The sequence below is a fragment of the Schistocerca serialis genome, chromosome 1, assembly GCF_023864345.2.
Source record: "Schistocerca serialis cubense isolate TAMUIC-IGC-003099 chromosome 1, iqSchSeri2.2, whole genome shotgun sequence".
NCBI lineage: Eukaryota > Metazoa > Arthropoda > Insecta > Orthoptera > Acrididae > Schistocerca > Schistocerca serialis.
In genome coordinates, this window is record NC_064638.1 from 500015135 (window position 1) to 500042442 (window position 27308).

General features: G+C 41.3%; 1 protein-coding gene across 2 annotated transcripts; it reads right to left on the reverse strand.

The window, feature by feature from the left end:
* Nucleotides 1-418: 418 nt before the first annotated feature.
* Nucleotides 419-27248, reverse strand: LOC126474101 (pleckstrin homology domain-containing family A member 3-like). Of its 2 annotated transcripts, none has more exons than XM_050101524.1 (7): nucleotides 26993-27248; nucleotides 26805-26921; nucleotides 26578-26751; nucleotides 23541-23665; nucleotides 2117-2281; nucleotides 917-963; nucleotides 419-837 (listed from the first exon to the last, which is right to left on the reverse strand). In XM_050101524.1, the coding sequence occupies exons 1-7, from the start codon at nucleotides 27030-27032 to the stop codon at nucleotides 828-830; spliced, it is 678 nt and encodes a 225-aa protein (XP_049957481.1). In that variant the 5' UTR covers nucleotides 27033-27248; the 3' UTR covers nucleotides 419-827. The 2 variants fall into 2 exon arrangements, with proteins under 2 accessions (XP_049957481.1, XP_049957489.1); XM_050101532.1 differs by having other exon boundaries at nucleotides 26578-26730; nucleotides 26993-27245.
* Between the last annotated feature and the right edge of the window lie 60 nt (nucleotides 27249-27308).

The window sequence follows — 27308 nt, forward strand, 5'->3', positions numbered from 1 at the left end:
GTGTCTATTGCCGAAGCAACGCTTCTGCATTTCAGTGAGTCGTCTCCTTTATCCTTAAATAAATTGTAATTTTCAACCAGAACTTTCCGTACATTTCTTTACAGTTCACTTTAATGTCCCACTGACACAGAAGTTAATGGAATTTCAAAGCATATTATGAAAACTGTATAAAAGGATTCTGCTAATACACAATTGCCAGAACTGTTAAACACTCCCCTTTACTTACCAAATACGTGAATAGTGATGCTTCCAATATAAGTGCCAGTTTAAAAGAAGAAAAGTACTGAATTATTACCAATTAATGATAAGTCTGTAGAAATTTATGGTTGTCAAATTTACTTTTTCTGGTTATGAATATACAAAGACACCAAAACTAAGGAGTATAAATAGGGTACATGAATCTAAACACACACACTAATCAAATTTAATGCCTTTATTGTAAAATTTCTTATTAAAAACATAAGTGCGATCCATTCAGTAAATAGATTCCAAAATGTAGACTACTTTGGCATCTCAGTTTGGAAAACACTTTCTTACAATGTGAAAATAAATTATTTTTTTATATATATTAAAATATGTAAACTGCATGAACTGAAGAAAACACAGGCTGCAGTAAACTATTTGTCAACATGAAAATATATTAATTGTTCCTTAACTAACTTATACATAACAACATAACTTTATTTACATCACTGAAAGACATTTCAGTTGCACATTTTCATATAAATTGATATTTAAATTTTTTCAAGTCCTGAGTAAATACATTCAAAAGATTAGGACGTCTTTTTCAAAGCCACAGTATTCTCTAAATATTGGTAGACAAACAGCTACACTTTTCTGCAACAAAAAAATATGTTAGTTTCTGCGTGAATGTAAATGGTTGAAACAATATATGATCAAAGCAATGGTGACTTACTTGTCACTGGAGTTTGATCGAATGACAGGCATGGCTGGTTTTATGATCTGGAACAGGTTAATGCTTCTGTATATTCCAAGAAAGACATTATACCATGAAAATAAGCTACTTTGCATGTACTTTTAAGTAAGTAACTCTTTCCTCAGCTTGCAGTTTCAAAACCCTACAGTAAAAAGCTGTCCAACAGAGCAAGGACATAATGGTGAATGGTCTACTGTGACATCCTCACCCTGCCAGAGAAACTGCATGTTGCAGCACTAGTTTTAGATCTGAAGATGATGTGTGCACAATATCAAAAACGAGTGTGTAACCTAGACATTCTTCGTTTCATTATACTAACAGTGGCCGTGGTTTCCCAAAGATGCAATGTCCTCAATTATACATTTCAAAACAGATTAACAATACTAATATTATGTATCTGGATTCATTCATTACTACCACGCCTAATTTCTTTGTGTTAAATTGATAGGATACCAAATGACACTGTCACTAACAGGTCACAATAAAGTTACATGGAACTTACTACATGAAAGGCAGTACCTTTCCAGAACTATTCCAATTATGCATTTAGTTTATTCTGAGTCCACTGGCCAGGTCTGCGATTAATGTTTTAATAAAAGCCAAACAATTTACTTTATTCAATAAATATAAGGTGATCCTCCATCTTCCGGGGGATTTGTAGATTACTGTGATTCAGATTTTTTCCTATGTGGTCAGTAACAGCCTTATATTTTCAAAAACAATTTCCATTGTTCGATTTCAACACTTTTGTTCTCCTACTTATGCACATACCTAAGGAACTGCATCATGGAGGAGGTTGGGAGATAGCTGACATAACATTTTTTTCTAATGACGACTCACCATCCAAGATAAGTTATTAGTGTCAATCTGTTGAGAATTCTTCAATGTAAATTCAGAGAGGGAGCGATTTGAGTTGATCTGATCACTTGCACCTATGACGTAAACTATGATATATTGATGGTGCTGTGGTTAACATGAAGGAAGCATCCTGAGTCTATGGAAGTTTCTGGAGAGAAGCTTTTCTTTTCTGATGCAGAACATACTTTATCTATAGACTACCAAAATCCTTGTCCACACACTGATAATATGCTGATCAATTTTGAATATAGTGGAGTTACCCAGTTTCAGAAATGGAAGAAAAAAACTATGCTCTAAAACACAGTAGTACAGCATACACACCTTGCTTTTTGTCTGGTTGGAGACAGGAGGAAGAGCAGTGTCAGTCAAATGCTGATGTGGAAGCTCATATGTAAAATTTGCATTCGAGAGTTTCATGCAGTCTTCTAGCGTTCTGATGAACGTATCACAAGTTGCTCCCAGTAAACTCGTTGCTTCATCTAATTTCTATAAGCAGTAAAGAAAAACAATAAATACGTAGAATACCACCCTGTACACAGAAATAAAGCAATACTATATGCACATAACCAGATAATTATTGTACACACAATAATGGTTTGCACTGGCATGTAGGATGAATTTTATTAGTTCTCAGTTCTTAAAAGTTAAGTATCTTTCACCTTGTTGAATATTGATTAACACACAAGCCAACATTACCAGAGTAATGTTTAGTCAGTCAATAATCACTTCAACTGATGAAGTTTCTGCAAAATCCATTTCTAAAAATGAACAACATGTGTTACATTACACCGGAAAATCACTATGAGGTGTGTGTCAGTAGGTATGTCCCATCACACTGCACTTACAGTTTCTTCCCGTTTCTTTTATGTGCAGGGAGTGGAAAGAATGACTGCTTAAATGCCTCTGTGCACAATAAGTCTGAGGCGGTGGCTTCCACTGAAGCTGAGTCAGTGAGTCTCACTTCATCTGCTGGGAAACATACATGTCCTGTGTCAATGGGAGGGAAACGGAAAAGGGTAGGGGTCTATTAATCATTGGCAGGTCAAACGAACAGTGAATAAATTTACCCCATGGTGAAATGGCAGCAAAGGATGGGGAGGAACTTCAGGTGCATACAGTGTGTATGGATAAATGTAAACTTTCATGGTCTGGAAATGTAACAATTAATAAAATACCCCGCACTATTATGTCATGGTTGAATGGGTTTCACATTAAAAACCCAAATTTCGTCGCCACCTGTGAAGAACATTTTCAGGGGATATCACAAGTTTGAGTGTCTGATTCACACCCTGGCGTGCTACTGACTGCAGCAAAATTCCGTACATGCATGTTCCCGTGCAGTGATATGAAATCACATGCTTTGAATACCCGAGTGCAAGTGGCTGTTGTTGGCTGCTATCATCTGCTGTTTCATTTTTTCAAGATTTTTTCGTATGCAGTCAGTAACATCCTTAGTGAAAGTCAGATTTTTTATCAAACATGTAACAGTTCTAAGAATTTTGTCAGCTGGGTCTCTACTCTGTTTCCTACATGTCTGCAGATCTAATAAGTTGTTAATATTACTATTATAATTGGTAAGATTCAAACCACTACTGCATTTCCCTAGTTAGTGGGGAGTACGACAATACCATCACCACCATACAGATGTTATATGACATTCCTCTTACTCATAGTTAAATTAATTTCTGGACGCTTTGCATGCAACAATACTCTTATAGCTTCTACATGGATTTCTTTAGCTGTAACTGTGTCCATACTACAAATGCCTGCTTCTTAAATTTGATAAGTTGCAACCCAATCTGATGAACTACCACTTAGCCACTTCCTGCATGGTTATCAAATTATTCAAACTTCACCATCTGATGGCAAGAGATTTGTGCTTGCCAGGGGTGGAAAAGTAACCAGTGTAGAAGCAGACATCTAGTGCGGACAGGGTTACAGCCGAAGAATCCTGTGTAGAAGCTGTAAGAGTATCAGCTTGAACAAAGCTGTAAGAGTATCAGCTTGAACAAAGCCTCCAAAAAGTTGTTTAACTGTTCATGAAAAGTTATTTAACTGTCGATGAGAGGAATGCCATAAAACACTTGAATGATGACAATATTACTATCATTCTTCCCGCTGACAAGGGAAATGCAATGGTAGTTCTGAATGCAACCGATTATCGTAGTAGATTAATGACTTACTAGATCTGCAGACACATAGGAAATGGAGTAAAGATCCCACCGACAAAGTTCTTAGAATTTTTATGCGAATGAATAAGTTCTTTCCTGAACAGAGCACTTAGTAAAATCTGTTCAGTTCAGCTGCACTTCTGTTCACAAATCAGCGCAGATTTAGAAAGCATCACTCATGTGAAATTCACCTTCCCCTTTTCTCACACAAAATCATGTGAGCCATGAATGAAGTGCAACAGACAGATTACATATTTATAGACTTGGGGGAACACAGTGCCCTGCTGCAGACTGTTAACAAAGGTGTGAGTGTACAGATTAGATTCCCAGGTATGAGTTGCTCGAAGACTTCTTATATAATGGAACCCAATGCTTTGCACTTGATAACAAGTGTTTATCTGAGACAAAGGAAGTGTGATAGGATCTTTCTTGTTCTCTACCTATTTAAATGATTTGACAAACACTGGGCAGCAATCTGCAGGGTTTTTCTCTTCTTTGTGGTGCATGGCAAGGTGTCATTGTTTAGTGAATGTAGGAGGATGCAGGATGACTTGGACAAAATTTCTATTTGGTGTGATGAATGACAGCTTAATCTAAATGTAGAAAACTGTTAATGAATGCAGATGAAAAGAAAAGCAATTCTATAATATACAAATACAGCGTTATTAGTTTGCTACTTGACACAGTCGCTTGGATCAAATATGTTGACATAACATTGCGAAGTGATATGAAAAGGAATGAGCACCTAAGGACAAAAGTAAGGAAGTCAAAAGCTTGACTTCAGTTTATTGTGAGTATTTTATGAAAGTTAATATCATTTACAAATGATACCACATACAGATCACTAGTGCAACCCATTCATGAGTACTGCTCAAATGTTTGGCATCCCCACCACGTTGGGTTAAAGAAAGACATCAAAGCATTCAGAGACATGCTGCTTAACTTGTTACCATTAAGTTTTATCAACTTGCAAATATTCTTCGTGAAATCACACGGGAATCCCTGGAGGGAAGGCAATATTTTTTCCTTGAAACACTACTGAGAAAATTTAGAGGACCAGCATTTGAAGCTGACTGCACAAAGATTCTGCTGGTGCAAACAGCTTTCATATAAGTACCGTGAAGATAAGACTGCAGAAAAAGTCTATTGCTGACAACATACTTTTTGCACAAGTCCCCGATAGGTGAGTGGTCAGCGTGGTAGTCTGTCACGCCAAGGGTCCCGGGTTCGATTCCCAGCTGGGTCGGAGATTTCTCCACCCACGGACTGGATGTTGTGTTGTTCTCATTATCATTTCATCATCAACGGAAGGCAACGGGAAACCACCACTGGAATCACTTCCCAAGACGCTCATGCAGTGGACCACTCTGATGAGGCTTCACCCATGACAAGACCTGCCGTACGGCAGAACACAAAATTTTTTAAGGTACTACGAAGATAAGAGAAGATAGTGCTTGTTCAGAGGCACTTAGGCAATCATTTTTCCCTCACTCCATTTGCGAGTGGAACAGGAAAGGAAATGACTATTAGTAGTACAAGATACTCTTTGCCATATACCATACCATGGCTTGTGGAGTACATATGTAGATGTAGATTAACACTGCCCCATTATGAGAATCCAAAGTGCATGGATTGTCTTCAAGGGCAAACACTTGTTCCAAGACCACAGTGATAGTGGCAGTAGTGACCTGGACATGCGAACCATAAGGAGGGAGTAAGGAAAGTAATAAATCATGACCAACCACATGGAGATCAAAACTGAGCCAGTGAAATCTAAGTGGATATGCTTGAATGGTTCTGCATCATCTCGCCAGGGAGAGTACTACTGGAGAGATGCAGTGTTGATGTACCTAACAGGCGGAACATTGGCGGCCCAGGTCATGATGTCAGAGCCAGTATTTGGCCAGAACACATTATGTCGTATCAAACTTATCATGCAGAACATGCTCTAATGGGGAACGTGCAGGAGGTGCAGCACTCGCTGCTGAAGCAATTGATTTAGGTATGGTTAATGCTGTTGTAGCCGATAGGGACAAAATTTGCACCCGGGAGGCGAGTCAGACCACCTGCTTTGTATAAAGTGAATAAGGGTCGTAACTTTTGAGTTATGAGTGGCAGCCACTACATGGTGTGATGTTAAGGGAAAGGTAGAAGTGTCCAAATACAGATCTAATTCTAGCTGGAAGCACACTGATTCATGTTGGTCGAAGGCCAGGTCAGAGTCCATGGGGAATCGGGACAGCAAGTCTGTGTTTGCATGTTATGTTGCTGCTCTACAATGGATGTAATAATAATAATAATGGTAATGGTAATAACAATAATAATAATAATAATAAACCCCGTGGAGGCCCGGGAAAAGAATAGGCCTCCGGTATGTTCTGCCAGTCGTAAAAGGCGACGAAAAGAACAAACCACTAATAGGGCTAACCCCCCTTTTAGTGTGATTACTTGGTTCAGGACAGAACTAAAGAAGCCTCGGACAAGCGCCGTCATGGTCGGGGACGATGCTTGAACCCTATGCCCACCCACAATGGTAACGACACTACTAGCCACACGGAAAATGATTTAAATCCAAATAGAGGTGTTTTGCAGGATATGCTTCCTGCAACCACCCTAGAAGGAAAACAAAGACAGAGGATGAGATGGTCAGATGAAGTCAATCGACACCTCATGTTCTGTTATTACCAAGCAACAAACCTAGGAACCAACACAACTGGATACAGATCACAAGTATACACAACATTTATTACCAGATACTCAGAATTAAAATTTTTAACAGAACAACGTCTAGCTGATCAGATTCGTGTAATAATAAAAAATAACAGGATACCCCAGTCAGAATTAGAAAACATCAAACAACAAGTACAACAAATACTGGAACAAAATAATGTGCAATTAGAAGAAGAAGAAAATACAGTAATGGACTCAAACATCCCAGAGCAAACAAACAAAGAACAACACGCATCAATTAAACAATCAGAGGAAAAAGAAATCTTAAGCCAGTCACCAACACAAGCACAAATAGAACATGAAGTGACACACATGTTAGATATAGAAGAAAAATTTCAGTTGACATATATAGAATACAAAGACACAAATACAGACATTAGACCATTCTTGCATAGACCACCAAATAGCCCACAAGTCGAAACAACAATAAAAACTATCAACACAATCATACACAACAAAATAAATGAATACACAACTATGGAAGAGTTACAATTACTGGTTTATGTAGGAGCACTCACTACACTAAATATACACACTAGACAGAGATCAGAACGAACCAACACACAGAAGAAACCCACAACACCAGCATGGCAACACAGGCTACAGATCAGAATAGAAAAACTGAGAAAAGACATCGGACAGCTAACACAATTTATAAGAAATGAAATATCAGACAAAAAAGGAAAAAGGTTAGGTAAAATCTCACAACAAGAAGCAATAGAGCAGTTGGACGAAAAGAAGCAGAAATTACAAGCTTGGGCCAAACGACTTAGAAGATACAAAAAAAGTGAAAATAGAAGGAAACAAAACCAAACATTCAACACCAACCAAAAGAAATTTTACCAAACAATAGATAACACACACATAAAAATAGACAATCCACCAAACATAACAGACATGGAACACTTCTGGAGCAGCATATGGTCAAACCCGGTACAACATAACAGGCATGCACGGTGGATACAAGCAGAAACAGACACATACAAGATGATACCACAAATGCCTGAAGTGATAATTTTGCAACATGAAGTCACCCAAGCAATTAATTCTACTCACAATTGGAAAGCCCCTGGAAAAGATAAAATAGCAAATTTCTGGCTAAAGAAGTTCACCTCAACACATTCACATCTAACTAAATTATTTAACAGTTACATTGCAGACCCATACACATTCCCTGATGCATTTACACATGGAATAACGTATCTGAAACCTAAAGATCAAGCAGACACAGCAAACCCAGCAAAATATCGCCCCATAACATGCCTACCAACAATATACAAAATATTAACTTCAGTCATTACACAGAAATTAATGACACATACAACACAGAACAAAATTATCAATGAAGAACAAAAAGGCTGTTGCAAAGGAGCACGAGGATGTAAAGAGCAACTGATAATAGATACAGAGGTGACATATCAAGCTAAAACTAAACAAAGGTCACTACACTACGCATACATTGATTACCAAAAAGCTTTTGATAGTGTACCCCACTCATGGTTACTACAAATATTGGAAATATACAAAGTAGATCCTAAATTGATACAGTTCCTAAACATAGTAATGAAAAATTGGAAAACCGCACTTAATATCCAAACAAATTCAAATAATATCACATCACAGCCAATACAGATTCAGCGTGGAATATACCAAGGAGACTCATTAAGTCCTATGTGGTTCTGCCTTGCCCTGAACCCACTATCCAACATGCTAAATAATACAAATTATGGATACAATATTCCTGGAACATACCCACACAAAATCACACATTTGCTATACATGGGTGATCTAAAACTACTGGCAGCAACAAATCAACAACTCAACCAATTACTAAAGATAACAGAAGGATTCAGCAATGATATAAATATGGCTTTTGGAACAGACAAATGTAAGAAAAATAGCATAGTCAAGGGAAAACACACTAAACAAGAAGATTACATATTGGATAACCACAGCGACTGAATAGAAGCGATGGAAAAAACAGATGCCTATAAATATCTAGGATACAGACAAAAAATAGGAATAGATGATAGAAATATTAAGGAAGAGCTAAAAGAAAAATATAGACAAAGACTAACAAAAATACTGAAAACAGAAGTGACAGCAAGAAACAAGACAAAAGCTATAAATACCTATGCTATACCAATATTGACCTACTCATTTGGAGTAGTGAAATGGAGTAACACAGACCTAGAAGCACTCAATACACTTACATGATCACAATGCCACAAATATAGAGTACATCACATACATTCAGCAACAGAAAGATTCACATTAAGCAGAAAGGAAGGAGGAAGGGGATTTATCGACATAAAAAACCTACATTATGGACAGGTAGACAATTTAAGAAAATTCTTTCTAGAACGAGCAGAAACTAGCAAAATACACAAAGCAATCACCCACATAAATACATCGGTTACACCACTACAATTTCATAACCACCTCTACAACCCTTTAGATCACATAACATCAACAGATACAAAGAAAGTAAATTGGAAAAAGAAAACACTACATGGCAAGCACCCGTATCATCTAACACAGCCACACATCGATCAAGACGCATCCAACACATGGCTAAGAAGAGGCAATATATACAGTGAGACGGAAGGATTCATGATTGCAATACATGATCAAACAATAAACACCAGATATTACAGCAAGCATATTATTAAAGATCCCAATACCACAACAGATAAATGCAGACTTTGCAAACAACAAATAGAAACAGTAGATCACATCACAAGCGGATGTACAATACTAGCAAATACAGAATACCCCAGAAGACATGACAACGTCGCAAAAATAATACATCAACAGCTTGCCTTACAACATAAACTTTTAAAACAACACGTTCCTACATACAAGTATACACCACAAAATGTACTGGAGAATGATGAATACAAATTATACTGGAACAGAACCATTATAACAGATAAAACAACGCCACATAACAAACCTGACATCATACTCACCAATAAAAAGAAGAAATTAACACAACTAATTGAAATATCCATACCCAATACAGCAAATATACAGAAGAAAACAGGAGAAAAAATTGAAAAATACATCCAACTGGCTGAGGAAGTCAAGGACATGTGGCATCAGGATAAAGTTGACATTATACCAATTATACTTTCAACTACAGGAGTCATACCACGCAATATCCACCAGTACATCAATGCAATACAGCTACACCCAAACTTATATATACAACTTCAGAAATCCGTAATTATTGATACATGTTCAATTACCCGAAAGTTCCTAAACGCAATGTAAAATATACCGTACAGTTAAAAGGAAGTGACGCTTGATCAAGCTCCGCGTCACTTTCATTCCGAACCAGACCTAAGGTCTGAGAAAGGAAAGAATAATAATAATAATAATAATAATAATAATCTCACCCCATAACATGCCTACCAACAATATACAAAATATTAACTTCAGTCATTACACAGAAATTAATGACACATACAATACAGAACAAAATTATAAATGAAGAACAAAAAGGCTGTCGCAAAGGAGCACGAGGATGTAAAGAGCAACTGATAATAGATGCAGAGGTGACATATCAAGCTAAAACCAAACAAAGGTTGCTACACTACGCATACAATGATTACCAAAAAACTTTTGATAGTGTACCCCACTCATGGTTACTACAAATATTGGAAATATACAAAGTAGATCCTAAATTGATACAGTTCCTAAACATAGTAATGGAAAATTGGAAATAATATCCAAACAAATTCAAATAATATCACATCACAGCCAGTACAGATTAAGCATGGAATATACCAAGGAGACTCATTAAGTCCTTTCTGGTTCTGCCTTGCTCTGAACCCCCTATCCAACATGCTAAATAATACAAATTATGGATACAATATTACTGGAACATACCAACACAAAATCACACATTTGCTATATATGGATGATCTAAAACTACTGGCAGCAACAAATCAACAACTCAACCAATTACTAAAGATAACAGAAGTATTCAGCAATGATATAAATATGGCTTTTGGAACAGACAAATGTAAGAAAAATAGCATAATCAAGGGAAAACACACTAAACAAGAAGATTACATATTGGATAACTACAGCAACTACATAGAAGCGATGTGAAAAACAGATGCCTATAAATATCTAGGATACAGACAAAAAATAGGAATAGATAATACAAATATTAAAGAAGAACTAAAAGAAAAATATGGAGAAAGACTAACAAAAATACTGAAAACAGAAGTGACAGCAAGAAACAAGACAAAAGCTATAAATACTTATGCTATACCAATATTGACCTACTCATTTGGAGTAGTGAAATGGAGTAACACAGACCTAGAAGCACTCAATACACTTACACGATCACAATGCCACAAATATAGAATACATCACATACATTCAGCAACAGAAAGATTCACATTAAGCAGAAAGTAAGGAGGAAGGGGATTTATCGACATAAAAAAACCTACATTATGGACAGGTAGACAATTTAAGAAAATTCTTTATAGAACGAGCAAAAACTAGCAAAATACACAAAGCAATCACTCATATAAATACACTGGCTACACCATTGCAATTTCATAACCACTTCTGCAACCCTTTAGATCACATAACATCAACAGATATGAAGAAAGTAAATTGGAGAAAGAAAACATTACATGGCAAGTACCCGTATCATCTAACACGGCCACACATCGATCAAGACGCATCCAACACATGGCTAAGAAAGGGCAATATATACAGTGAGACGGAAGGATTCATGACTGCAATACAGGATCAAACAATAGACACCAGATATTACAGGAAGCATATTATTAAAGATCCCAATACCACAACAGATAAATGTAGACTTTGCAAACAACAAATAGAAACAGTAGACCACATCAAAAGCGGATGTACAATACTAGCAAATACAGAATACACCAGAAGACATGACGATGTAGCAAAAATAATACATCAACAACTTGCCATACAACATAAACTAATAAAACAACATGTTCCCACATACAAGTATGCAGCACAAAATGTACTGGAGAATGATGAATACAAATTATATTGGAACAGAACCATTATAACAGATAAAACACCACTACATAACAAACCTGACATCATACTCACCAACAAAAAGAAGAAATTAACACAACTAATCGAAATATCCATACCCAATACAACAAATATACAGAAGAAAACAGGAGAAAAAGTTGAAAAATACATCCAACTGGCTGAGGAAGTCAAGGACATGTGGCATCAGGATAAAGCTGGCATTATACCAATTATACTATCAACTACAGGAGACATACCACACAATATCCACTAGTACATCAACGCAATACAGCTACATCCAAACTTATATATACAACTACAGAAATCTGTAATTATTGATACATGTTCAATTACCCGAAAGTTCCTAAATGCAATGTAACATATACTGTACAGTTAAAATGAAGTCACGCTTGATCAAGGTCCGTGTCACTTTCCATTTTTAACCAGACATAACGTCTGAGAAAGGAAAGAAATAATAATAATAATAATAATAATAATAATAATGGGATAGTACTGCACTAGCATCAGGGGTGGATACTTCGGTTGCTACTACCAGAGGCAAACCAGGAGTATACGTAATTAAACATGGTGCCCACTTAAGGCAGTCTTTTAAACCAGGTGTATACATAATTAAACATGGTGCCCACTTAAGGCAATCTTTTAAAGCCTTGAAAGCATGTTGACATCCAAGTGACCATTCAAAATGTGCACCTAGGTGCTGCAACTGGTTCAGAGAGTAAGAAAGTTCTGTTAGGTTTGACCTTACCCAGAAACATTTGTATGTCATTCGCATTCGTGGTGTGGGGGATGGGCTATATTTTATTGAGCACCTCATCATAATCCTTGAATAAAAAAAACGGAAAATCTGGGATGGAATGTAACAATATTATGAAAAGGAAAGTTGCTACTCACCATATAGCGGAGATGCTGAGTCGCAGATAGGCACAGCAAAAGACTGTCACAAATAAAGCTTTTGGCCAGTAAGGCCTTTGTCAAAAAAAATAGATGGCGCACACACACACACCACTGTGTGTGTGTGTGTGTGTGTGTGTGTGTGTGTGTGTGTGTGTGTGTGTGTGTGCGTGCGAACGCGCGTGTGTGTGTGTTGGGGCTTATGGGCGCTCAACGTCGAGGTCATCAGTGCCCTGACACACATTAAAAGGAACGAATGTGGACAGACCTAATAAAACTGAAGCACACACGCAAAGAAAGCAGGAAAAGAAGGTAAATGCTACATAAGAAAGTAAAATGTAAGGAAAGGGAAAACATAGCAACAAGAATGCCACAGGAAATTGTCATTGGCTGGCCACTTACATAAAATATGGGCGGGCTTGTCACACAGCAAATTAAGATCCTCTCCCTAAAATCTTTGTAAAAACATTTGACGTGGCACAGAACTTGAAAACTTTAACCACATTCGTCTGAGTGTTGCCTAAAAGAGATGGCAGGTCCTCTGGCAAGTCAGCCGCGGCCCGCTGGTCAGAAAATAAAACACAATCCAATAAAACGTGGCACACAGTGACCTGAACGCCACAAGCACCACACATTGGAGGGTCCTCCCGCCGGAGCAGGAAGCCATGTGTCATAGGGCTGTGGTCTATCCGAAGCCGAGTGAGGAGAACCTCCCGTCGATGGAGCTGATAGGAAGTACACCACACACATGTTGTGGGCTTGACTATACGGAGCTTATTGTCAGTCACTTCCAGCCACTCATCCTCCCACTCACGCATGACTCGTGAGCTCAACAGCGAGGTAAGTGCGTGCAGGGGTATACTTGTGGATCGAGACACATCTCCATGGCTGCGAGATCTGCCCTTTCATTCCCAGCAATGCCGACATACCCCGGAACTCAGCATAAAGCTACCACCTTCCCCAATCACTGTAGTTGGAGGAGGGCATCCTGGATGGTCTGGACTATTTTATCTGCTGGATACAAACGTTGCAATGAGTGAAGGGCACTTAGTGAATCAGAACAGACAAGAAATTTAAGACAGGAAGAATGTCTCATCTGCTCCAGTGCCCGCAAGATCGCAGACAATTCTGCATCAAAGACAGTAAAAGTCTTAGGCAGTCGGACCTTGAGGACACGATCTGGAAAAACAACAGAGCAACCAACGGAATCCCCTTGTTTCGACCCATCCGTAAAAGTGGCTACATAGTCGTGGTGCTCAGATAAAATGGCAAAAAATGCTGCATTAAAAACGATGGCAGGAGTGCAATCTCTCTCGTACTGCAATAAATTTAAAATCACTCCGGGCCTCTTCAGTAACCAGGGTGGCAGGCGGTTAAAACCAAGGATTTGGGGTTGAACAGACTCCACACCAAAGGACTTTAGCACACGTCGCACTCGGATCCCAAACAGCAACGTAGCCTGGGAACGGTGGGAAAAAAGGCGGTCCAGAGGTGGATGAGCAACAAGATGGTGAGCAGGCGAGGTGGGAGCTGCAAGAAACTTACAAGCCTGGGGCACCAACAGGAGCTGCCGCCGGATGGTAAGTGGCGGTTCCCCAGCCTCAGCACAGAGGCTGGGTATGGGACTGGTCCGATAAGCACCCGTGGCCAGTCGAATCCCAGCATGATGGACAGTGTCAAGGATCTGCAAATAAGACGGCCTCGCTGACCCATACACTGTGCACCCATAGTCCAGTCGTGAACGCACAAAAGCTCGATAAAACTGAAGGAGACGCGCCCTGTCCACTCCCCAAGACCTGTGGCTGAGGCACTTGAGGATGTTCAGTGCCTTCAGGGTTCTGGCTTTCAAGTCGCGTAGGTGTGGCAGCCATGACAACCTGGAGTCAAAAATTAGGCCCAGAAACCGCACTGTGTCTCTAAAATGTAGGACAGTATCCCCCATATGCAAAGCAGGCAAAGTAAAAAGACGACGAGAACGATTAAAATGAACACAAACACACTTATCGGCAGAAAACCGAAAACCCGTCTTTGCAGCCCACTCCTACAACCGCCGCACTGTTAGCTGCAACTGACAGCTCACGGTTGCAACACTGGAGGAGGAACAGAAAACAGCAAAGTCGTCCACAAATAAGGAGCACTGTACTGGACTCCTCATTGTAGACGTTATGGTGTTGACGGCTATGGCAAAGAGGGTAACGCTTAAAACACTGCCCTGGGGGACACCGTTCTCTTGCTCAAAGCGATCAGACAGTGTGTTATCAACTCGGGTCCGAAAAAAACGCTGAGACAGTAAAGACCGAATGAAAATGGGGAGGCGGCCACGTAAGCCCCACTGATGCAGTTGTGCAAGAATACAGTGTCTCCAAGCTGTATCATATGCCTTACTGATATCAAAGAAGATACCGATACAGTGATGTTGACAGAGGAAAGCCTGCTGAATAGCCGCCTCTAGGAGGGTCAGGTTGTCGACCGTGGACCGAAATTTTCGGAATCCACACTGAGAGTGGCTAAGGAGTTGCCTGGTTTCTAACAGCCAGACCAGACGTTGGTTAACCATCCGTTCCAGGGTCTTTCTGACACAGCTCGTCAAGGCGATACCACGATAACTACTGGGACATGTGCGGTCCTTTCCTGGTTTGAGGAGAGGGATGAGGATTGCCTCCCTCCACGAGGTGGGGAACACTCCTGTCTGCCATATGAGATTAAAACATTCAAGGAGGATTTCCTTTGACGCCGCTGGCAGATGACAAAGCATGGAGTACCGGATGTGGTCGTGACCTGGTGCAGTATCAGAAGTCTCAGTAACAGCTGATTCAAGTTCCCACTGGGAGAAGGGGAATTGTAGGCCTCAGAACTGTTCGACCGAAAGTCCAAGTTTGCTCTCTCGACAGTCGCACGATAGCGACGAAACGCTGGATCCTGATTTGCAGTGGCAGTACTTTGTGCAAAATGCTCTGCCAGCATCTGAGCAATGGCTCTGGGTGTCGTTTGGAGGCATCCCTGGTTTAGGACTGCAGCTATTGGTAAACGACTGTGTTGACCGGAAATCCTCCGGATGGCTTCCCATACTTTTGTGGAACAAGTGGAATGGTTGATGGAGTCCAGGAACTCCTGCCATGACCTTTTCTTGCTCTCCTTAATGACCGTGCCCTGGCTCTCGCGATTCGAAACGCGGTAAGATTGACTGCTGTTGGGCGGCATTTAAATCGTCGAAGAGCCGCACGCCTGTCCCGGATGGCTGAATGGCACTCTTCTGTCCACCAAGGCACAAGGCGCCGCTTAAGAGGGCCAGAAGACTGTGGTATGGACAGGACAGCAGCATGATGGATCACAAGTGTGATGTGATCCACCCATTCCTGTATGCTGTTGAGGCGTTCAAAGACAGCCAACCGAGTGAACAGTGGCCAGTTAGCTCTGCCAATCATCCACGATAGCGGCCTCCGAACCAGCAATACACCATCCAGGAGATGAATGCGGATGGGGAAGTGATCGCTGGAATGAAGGTCGTCAATGGCCTCCCAGTGATCAGAGTCAGTGAGGGTTGGAGAGCAGAAAGATAGGTCAATGGCTGAGAATGACCCAGTAGCAGTAGAGAAATGAGTCGGAGTACCTGTGTTGAGGATGCACAACACTTGAGATGTTAGGAGGCTCTTCAAAATTCGACCTCGAGTGCAAAGAGAAGTGAAGCCCCACACGACATGATGGGCATTGAAGTCTCCCAGGAGGAGAAATGGGCAGGGGAGTTGGTCGATATGATCTGTGAGAGCGTCTAAGGACATGGCATCCAGAGTGGCTAAATAAAGGGAGCAAACGGTAAGCCTCCGACGTGAATGAATTTCAACTGCAACTGCTTGCAGGTCAGTATCCAGGGGGAGAGCAGAGGGGTGGTGGTCGTCATTATTGACAAACACGGCAACTCCGCCTTTGGCCCTTTCTCCAGTCAGGTCATCTTTGCGATATAACGTATAGCCCCTTAGTACAGGAGCATCAGATGGTTTGAAATGCATTTCCCGTAAACACAAGCATAGGGGGCGTTGCTGTGCTAGGAGGTTCAGTTCCTCCACATGTGCCCGGAATCCATTCATGTTCCACTGTATAATGGGAGCCATCTATCAGGGTGCGAGTACCTTCATTCTCACTTTCTGTTGGGGAGGAGAGCCCACAACAGGTGGAGGCTCAGTTTTGGGGCGAGAAGATTGCCTCAGTCTGACATCAACCTCCATCGCCTCTGAAGAGGAGTCGAGAGAGACGTCAGAGAGAATAAGATCGACATCAGCAGACTGTATAACTTCAGTCTCCTTCAGCGGGCGAGTCTTTACCTTTGGCTTTGGCTTAGGTTTTTTGGTCTGAGGTGGCACTGGAGCCAAAACCTCAGAAGCAGTAGAAGGTGTAGCAGCGCTGGGCAGTACACAAGACTGGACCCGGGAAGGAGCAGGAAGGTCCAAGATGTCAGCTACCATGGCCTGGTCAGAAGGCCGGGGAGGAGCAGCAAGCTTCACAGGAACTGCAGCAGCACACGTGCATTGACAAATGCAGGTGCTAGTGCTGACAGTAGCAACCTCCGTTTGTGTAGCGGCATCAGTTTTCAAGACTGGCTGTTTCAAAACGGATGAAAAGGAGGCAGCGAACGTGGGCGGCTGCATGGACTTTTAGATTTTCTTTGCCTCACCATATGGGATGCGTTTTGTGGTTTTAAGTTCCTGGATCTTCCGTTCCTCAAGGAAAACTCTGCATTCCCTACTCCACACAGGGTGATCCCCAGAGCAGTTGACACACTTGGGAGGAGAGGAGCAACCAACTCACTCATGGGCGGCTTTACCACAATTCCCACAAGTGGCTTCCCCTCTACAGCCGAGAGTAGTGTGTCCAAAGTGTTGGCATTTAAAACACCGCATGGGGTTGGGGTAATAAGGCCGCACACTGAGATGTAGGAAACCTGCCTTCACATGCTCTGGCAATTTGGTGCTGCTAAATGTAAGGATAAATGAGTCAGTCTTTATGAGAGTACCATCCACCCGTTTCATAACGTGTTGCATGTTGACAATTCCTTCCCGGGACCATTCAGCCTTCAATTCGTCTTGGGGAATGTCAACGAGATCTCTGCAAGTCACAACACCCTTGCTGTAGTTCAAGGTGTTGTGAAATTCAGTCTCTATCGCAAACTCCCCAAGAAATTGTGCTTTCTGAAGGTTCTGGACTTGCTGGAAACTAGAGGTTTCAACCAACAAGGTTCCATTTCGCAAGCGCTTGACAGATTTTAAGGTGCCAGCAATGCCTTCTAAGCCTTTCTGTATATAAAATGGTGAAACTTTATCAAAACTCCCCCCCCCCCCCCTTTGTTTTAATTATGAGAAACACATTCTGCGAAGCAGTTTGCATTCTGTTACTAGTAACTGAATCAGGAGGACTGGCTACATGAGCCCTCTTGTTGAATTGGGTGTTAGAACCCACCAGCGGTCCACCCTTTCCGCTGGCAGGAGAAGAATAAAAGTTCGAGGGTTCCATCTCGGTCCCACGAGCACCTAGGGAACTAGAAGTCCACCTACACAGAGCCCCGCGTGCCTAGGTAAGCCTTATACAACTGAGGTGCGGCAGGTTCCCCAGAGGTTGCCCGCTAACAACTGTTCCACCTCAACAGCCATGCATCTCATCAGCGCGCAGCACACCTTGAGATTGAGGGGTTGTTTATAGAGGTTTATTCCATCCTCGTAATCCAGGCGGTCAAGCCAAGATCCCCATTCCCTGAGACACACAACGTTCCACTGCCACGCCACACGGTGGTCGCTGAAGTATGCTCAGACCTTACGGTGACAAGGGACTGGCGGCGCTTACCAGTCCCCAGCTCAGGAACCCCGGGGTCGCCAAGCCCGTACCCAGCAAATGAATGCTGAGCCCCTGGGGGCACCACACTGAGTGACAGCACCAATGCATGATGGGAGTGGCAACTGGGTGGGGATAAGGAGGAGGCTGGGGCAGGGAGGGGAAGGAGTAGTAGCGTAGAGGTAGCGGACATTGACGTGCTGCAGGTTAGAGAAGGGAAGGGCAGGGGAGAGGTAGGGAGGGGGCATTGCGGAAAAGGAGAGAAGTAAAAAGAGTTGATACGATTGTGTAATGAGGGCTGTGTAGTGCCGAAATGGGAACAGGGAAGGGGCTGGATGGATGAGAACAGTGACTAACGAAGGTTGAGGCCAGGAGGGTTATGGGAACGTAGGATGTATTGCAGGGAAAGTTCCCACGTGCACAATTCAGAAAAGTTGGTGTTGGTGGGAAGGATCCTTATGGCACAGGTTGTGAAGCAATCATTGAAATGAAGGAGGTCATGTTTGGCAGCATGCTCAGCAACAAGGTGGTCCACTTGTTTCTTGGTCACAGTTTGCCGGTTGCCATTCATGCGGACATACAACTTGTGGGTTCGCACATCCACATAGAATGCAGCGCAGTGGTTGCAGGTTAGCTTTTAGATCACGTGACTGGTTTCACAGGTAGTCCTGCCGCTGATGGGATAGGTGATGTTTGTGACCAGACTGGAGTAGGTGGTGGTGGTGGTGGTGGTGGTGGTGGTGGTGGCGGGAGGATGCATGGGACAGGTCTTGTATCTAGGTCTATTACAGGGATATGAGCCAAGAGGTAAAGGGTTGGGAGCAGGGGATGTGTAGGTTCGGTGGATGGTAGAATGCCACTGTGGGAGGGGTGGGAAGGATAGTGGGCAGGACATTTCTCATTTCAGAGCATGACGAGAGGTTGTCGAAACCCTGACAGAAAATGTAATTCAGCTGTTCCTGTCCTGGGTGGTACTGAGTTATGAGGGGAACGCTCCACTGTGGCCGGACGGTGGGACTTTGGGAGATGGTGGGAGACTAGAAAGATAAGGTACTTCACTGTCCACCACCCTTACCCTACTATCTGTCCCCCTCCCTGCCCCTGCCTCCTCCTCACCCCCACCCAGTCATCATGCACTGGTGCTGCTGCTCACAGTGTGGTTTCAGCTGTCTGAGACTGCAGTCGTGTGTGTGAGTTTTGGGAACGTAAGGGATTGGTTCAAATAGTGGAATATCAAAAACCAGCCTATGCATACAAGATGAGAGTAGTGGAGTGCGTGCTACCAAGTGCTATCTTATTGGCTACAGTGCTGTTCTGGTGCACACACTTTCTGATATACAGGACTCTGACATGACTTGGACTGGACTGGACTTTGCTTGAAAATACAAACTTTTTTAAGTTAGCTTGTACCGTTTCTGACAAGGGAACCTCCCCGTCGCACCCCCCTCAGATTTAGTTATAAGTTGGCACAGGGACAGGCCTTGAAAAACTGAACACAGATCAATCGAGAAAACAGGAAGAAGTTGTGTAGAACTATGAAAAAAATAAGCAAAATATACAAACTGAGTAGTCTATGCGCAAGGTAAGCAACATCAAGGAAAGTGTGAGCTTACGAGCGCTGTGGTCCCGTGGTTAGCGTGAGAAGCTGCGGAACGAGAGGTCCTTGGTTCAAGTCTTCTCTCTAGTGAAAAGTTTAATTTTTTATCTTCAGACAATTATCAAAGTTCAGGCATTCACACATAATCAAATTCGCTCTCCAAAATTCCAGGCCATGTTCAGATTTGCTTGGACATATGCAGGATTTGACGGTCTACACACAGGACAAATTGTGAAACTGTTGCATTCATTTGTTGCAGTTTATCTGACAAACTCTTATGTTTTCATCACATTTTTGGGAGTCATTATCACATCCACAAGAAAACCTAAATTGGGCAAGGTAGAAGAATCTTTTTACCCATTCACCAAGTGTGCAAGTTAGGTGGGTCGACAACATATCCCCGTCATGTGACGCACATGCCGTCATCAGTGTCGTATAGAATATATCAGACGCGTTTTCCTGTGGAGGAATCGGTTGACCTATGACCTTGCGATCACATGTTTTCGGTTCCTATCGGAGAGGCACGTCCTTTCGTCTACTAATCGCACGGTTTTGCAGTGCGGTCGCAAAACACAGACACTAAACTTATTACAGTGAACAGAGACGTCAATGAATGAACTGACAGATCGTAACTTTGCGAAAATAAAGAAAGTAAAATTTTCAGTCGAGGGAAGACTCGAACCAAGGACTTCTCGTTCTGCAGCTGCTCACTCTAACCACGAGACCACGGTGCTCCTCAGCTCACATTGTCCTTGATATTGCCTATCTTGCACATGGACTACTCAGTTTGTATATTTTGCTTATTTTTTCATAGTTCCACACAACTTCTTCCTGTTTTCTCGATTGATCTGTGTTCAGTTTTTCAAGGCCTATCCACTGTGTCAATTTATAGCTAAATCTGAGGGGGGTACGATGGGGAGGTTCCCTTGTGAGGAGCGCTGCATGTGATGATAGAGAATGGCATTTCAGTAAGTAATACAACCCATTTTTTTTCTCGGCTAATTTAGGTTGAAAAATGCAGAATTTTTTCACACATATTGTGGAATATTCCCGCTTCAGGACCCTTTAGTTTCATGAAGTTCCTATATGTACCCTTCAAAATGGTGTTTGTAATGCAGATGCATTCTAAATAGAGAGCTGTCACTTAGTTTCTTCTGAAGGACAACCCAAGCATTGAGATTTTGGTAGGCACTTGCAGAACATCTAAGGAGACCTGCAGTAAATGAAACCATGATGTGTCGTTGGGTGAGGCATCCGTCATCATAGCAACAAGATCACGCAAACCTCTGATATCCTGTGTGCAATCTCAACAGATCACAGTCAAACACCTCATTGCACAACTGAACATCTCTGTTGGTAGTGCTGACACTAGTCCACCAGCTGGGGTACACAGAAGTGTGTGCCTGCTGGGTTCCTAGCTGATTCATAAAAGACTGAAAAATACGAGTCTGACAATTTTTTTGTCTAACATCATTACAGGTGATGACAAATGAGTTCATCACTTCGAACTGGAAACAAAACAGCATCTATAGAGTGGCGCCACACTACCTCTCCTCCGAAGTAGTAGTTCAATGCTACATCCTCAGCTGGTAAACTCGTGGTGGTGATCTTCTGGGACTCTTAAGGTATTATTCTGTTTGACGTTCTCCTTCATGGTGCAATGATCAACTCTGAAGTGTATTGTGCTACCTCAGAAATTTGAAGAAATGACCTCAGCACATTTGCCACAACAAAATGCAAATGAACACCTCCTTCCCCATGACAAGAGTCTGGACACCTGAGAGCAGTTTACAAAACTTCACTGGACTGTTTTCTCCCATCCAACCAACAGCTCAGATCTCTCACATTCCGACTTCCAAATGTTTGGTCCAATGAAGGATACACTTTGCAAGAAGCAGTATGTGGACGATGATGATGATGAGGAGGAGGTTATTGATGCAGCAAGACATGGTACCAATGGGCATACAGACCCTCTCAGTAAGGTGGTGTAATGCTGTCGCACTGAATGGAGACTATGTTGAAAAATTGGGCTTTGTAGCCAAAAGAGTGGAGAATAATATGGTGTACTGGAATCTTGAATAAAAACCAACCTGCTTTCATAAAAAAGTGTTACATTACATATTGAACACCCCTCGTATATATTGTTGCAAATTACCTCCACTGTTAGTGTGTATAGATCTCTTTCTTCAAAAGACACACATTTCATTTAGTATTTCCTCAGCTATGTTGGGTTTATTTCTATCCACAATTCTGTTAAAGTGTACTTTTTTATTCTGCGATTCAGACTGTTCCCACGAACGAAGTAGTTTAAAATGCTTTTAAAACTGCCTCCCTTCCTCAGCACTCAAGGGATGAGACCTGACAGTTCATAAAATTTCAGATTCCACATCCCGCTGGTGCCAGTATCAGGAAGGATGGTGGGCAGGTCTCCAGCCAAACCGAGGTCTGCCTCAATATCAGTACATAAGATGGACATATGCCAAGATATGCTGAACGAAAAGTGGTACATTACAAACTTGACAGGGTGGTGAATCCTCCCGCTGGAGGACGAAGCTATGTGTTAAAGATTATGTTCTATGTGCTGTCTCATTAGCAGGAAGTTCTTTCCATTGGTGAGGTTGGCAAGAAGTCCACCATGACTGTGTGGTCAATTTGAGTGACTGGAGTTTGTTTTCTCCCACCTCCAACCACTCAGTTTACCACTGACATGATGATTCATTTGTCAGATAATAAATGACGGTGTGCAAGAGGCTGCCAGATCAATGTAAAAACACCAATCCGACATGCTTCTTTGGCTGCTTTGTTGGCTATGTCCTTCTCCTGAATCCAACATGTTCAGGTACCAGCAAAAGTTCACCTCTGTACCCCAGTGGTGGAGCCTCTAAAGAGTCATGGATGAGCTGGATCAACGGATCTACCAAATACATTTGGTGGACCACTTATAGTGCACTGAGCAAGTCAGAACAGATGAGAAACCTTGTATTGTGATGCCTGTGAATCTATTCCAGTGCTGTAACAATGTCATAACTCCACATCATAATTTATAAATTGTTCTGGAAGGCGCACTTTGAAAGCCCCACATGAACAATAAAGAAATTTTGATAGCCAATGCATTTAAAATTGAAGAAAATAATGTACTTAAAATTGAAGAAAACAGGGTGGTAAGTACATAATCTGGGGTATACGTTTTCATGCACAGACAAGAACACGGCAAGTGCTATAACCCGGTTTCTCAGAAATTTTGTTCAGTGGACATGGAGTCAAACCAACAGAAACTGTAGCTACTATTCAGTTATCATTCATGAAGTTTGCAGGTAGTGTGCTGTACTGATGGGTGTTTAAATTATTGTCCAAGTAATGGCTGAGGCACATGTTAAAACTGACTACTTATTACCATATGGCTGCAAATTTTACCCTCATTAGAAGAGATGTTTCTTTTGAACAAACTACTGCAGTCAAAATATCTAGTACTTACTTCCACCTCTGGTCCACCCTCTTTCATGGCTGCTGTTTTAACCATATGGACTTGCTGCATCAACAGGTCACAGTACAATCTTAACTCAGACTTCTTTGTCTTAAGGGTATCAGGGTTAGAATCAGCTGAAATTTTAAAACTGTATAAAGCCAGTGGAATGAACAAAAAGGCCTTAACTGTTAATGAACAAGCTATGGAACAAGAAAGTATACATAATTTAATCAACCCACAGTGCTAATGAAATGAAAATATATAGTTCTACAGAAAAAATTTTCTTATAACATGCCATATGGTCTTCAGGCATTGATTGTTTATATGCTTTCCTGATTTTTTGCAAATTTAAGTAGTCAGAAATATCGACCAGAGTTGACCAAAAAAGATTCCTTGAATGGTGACAAGTTACCACACTCCACTGTTTATAGTGAAGCTACACAGTAAACGTATGAGTACTAAGAGAGTTTCATATAAAAACAGGAATGTCTCAAAACTGGGCCACTACAGAGCACAATAAGTGAAAGATAAATTTGGAAAGCAAACAAACAAGTCAGAGGCTATACGGCAATACTTCTAATTAAAATTCAGTAACAAGTGCACAAAATAACATCTGTGATAATTAAATAACATCAGAAACAACAATGACAAATCAAACAATTACAAAAAAGTTATGCTTCACCCACACACTGAGCTGCCGAAATACTAATTATTGAAAAGGCAGTCAAATTACTTTTGTCATTAAATACTTTAATATTACTTGCTAATTGCAAATTTTAATGTCTTGGATATTTAGCGGTAAAGTTTGAAGTACTAATGTTCATATGCTATTTTATAATTCAATGGTAACGAGTTGAACAGTGAAACATCCAAGTTCGGGGTGTCTGAGCATACTGATGCAAATGTGGAATAAGTGCAACAGGCTTGTATGTGGCAGTAGAAAGTTGTTACAAACTTTAATATGACTTGAACATATATGCTGGAAACTACAACTGTGCTAATGAAATTGTCAAATGAATGATAACTGCAGTGTGTTCCAAATGATCTTCACTTTTTGTTTATCAGCTTAGTTACTGACAAAAATGGCCACTACTCAAGAGAAGGCATGGGTTGTAGAATGGTTGACAGAGACCAAATTTGACATCCAGTTCTAGCAGCACTTCTGGATACATTAAAGAAGCACCCCACCTTCAAGTCTGCCCATCTGACAGTGGCACATGAGATTCAATGAATCAGGAAGTATCATGAACAGCACAAGTTCTGGGTGTCAGCATGACATGCAAATGCAGAATGGGTGCAACAGGCTTTTTTCCCGAGCCCAACCAATTCAATCCATCAAGAGTATTTACTGTTGTAGCTACTTCCAACCAGAGTGCGGTGGGTGCTACACAAGAGACTGAAGCTTTATACTACGAGCAGCAGCTACTGAATGTGCTTCAACCTGATGACAGGCCAAAGTGCAGATCATTTGCAAAGGAGTTTCTGAGTTACATCAACAATGACCCAGACTATACGAAATGATGATTTCACAGATGAAGCTTAGTTTCTTCTTTCTGGGAAAGTGAACCAAAACAATGTGAGGAGCAGATGCCCTGTGAACCCCAGTTTTAGCATGGAAACTGTGAGTGACAGTCCAAAGGTAAATGTGTCGAATGGTCTGCTACACGACTGAGGTTAGATGGTTTTTCTCTACAGAGGTGTCGACAACTTTTGAGTGTTTATCTGGACCTGTTGGAATAATCTGCATTTTCACAGTTTGAAGAACTGCAACTTGACATGCTACAACAGGATGGTACCCCTTCTCATTGGACATCTAACTGTATCAAGGCTTTGGACATCATTTTCAGGTCGCTGGATTGGCAGAGGAGGAACCATTTCCTGGCTTTGAAGGACTCCAGACATAACCCCACTAGATTTTTTGTTTGTTTGAGTGTTTGTGAAGAACACTTTCTACCATATCTCAGTGCAGGAACTGCAAGCTCACATCAGAGGAGCAATTGCTTGAGAACTTGCTTGGCCAGACATGGGAGGAACTCTAATACCCTGGATATCTTGTCTCCTACACGTTGTGCACACTCTGAGATCTGTTAAACAGCTACTAAAACTTTAGGTGTATGTGTGTGTTCATGTGTGAACATTATGCTGCAAACTATACCTTTCTCTAATCCCATTTCTGAGACATCCCTTGTCAACGTTGTAGGGATCATTTATGAACACCTGATACAATAAGGCTATAAATGTCAGACTGTAAATTAGAATATGGTTGACAGAAGGAAATGGCCCACAACACAAACATCTTCAAACATGACTGTCTAACACAAGTGTGTTTCAGCAAATACTATACACACCATCTACAAACAAGACCCAACTCAAAAATATTGGTTCACACAACTCAACACACCTATAACACATGTCAAACCAAATGGATGGAATAAGATGCTTCCCTTGACCCCAAATGATATAGCATCTAACAGCTTAATACATAGAAAATTAAATTCATTTAGGTGAAGGTAGGACAAGTGGTTGGCTGTAGTCTTGTTGAAGACACTAGTCTGGCATTTGCCTGGTGATCTTGCAGCAATAAGTGTTCAGCGTTTGTCTATCCTTGAAACAATATCCTTAAATAGCGATTATTTCATTTACCTGGTAACCTAATACAGAACAAGGAATACAGTTATAGTGGCAGAGGACACTCAAATAGCCATCTAATGTTTTTGAGAGCATCACTAGGTCAGAAAAGTGTAATTTACTGTATTGTTACATTTTTACAATACACTAAAAAATAAGTAAATAAATAAAAAATGCTTGACACACAGCATTTAAGAGCAAACATTACTACAAAGAACTGTTTTTATCGTGCACCAGAATTTTTAAACACGTAAAATTGTAACTTTTTCTTCAAATGCTCTAGATCAATCAATCAAATTCATAGTGTAAGAATGGTAGATGTATCTCCTTTTCTCTTGTGTTCAATTTAAATAAATAATGCAACGTAACAATTAAGCTGTCCTCTGGCAACAACGAGAGAGGGAGCTGTAACCAGTACCTGAATCCTTCCGGCTTCTAGTTGTGACACATGCCTTAGCGCTGCCTAATGCTACAAGCCACTGTTGACGTTCTTGAGATGATGGTGCTCTCAAGTAGATATGCTGTTCTCCTGGTATGACGAGATCCATGCGAGTGTTATCCACGGGGTTCACTACAACAATACCAGTAATCTCTAAACTTACATACATAATAATTCTGTCGTGTATGTTTACAGACTAAACTTACCTATTATTTCGCACGCTGACACCTTCATTGACCCCTTACATCCTTGATTAACTTCGTCTTGAGATTTATAGTATGCAAGCACGCCATCATCCAAGATAAACCACCGTGTCTGCCATCCTGTAACAATTAATATATCAAAGTTTCCTAATATTTCTGCTGTACAAAGCAATCTTTGAAAGCTAACATACCGCTCCAATAGTTTGTCCACTTCCAAAGAACTCCTTCCATATTAAATCCAGCAGGATGTCATAACTGACAATTTTCAGGTTTCAGTGTACGTCCTTTCATCAGACCATCAAACTGACTGTCTTGTTCTCCTACTGTCAAAATACCTTCCACACATCGATTATGTACTATCACGCACTACCACCGCTCGCGTCTTCCACAACGTCAACGTCAACAAACGAAGTATTTCTTTGACATTCACACGGCGGCATCACCAACAGCTCGGATCAAAGTATGTATGTTGTGACAACAGCAGCTGCAACTTGCTTTGTAGACCTC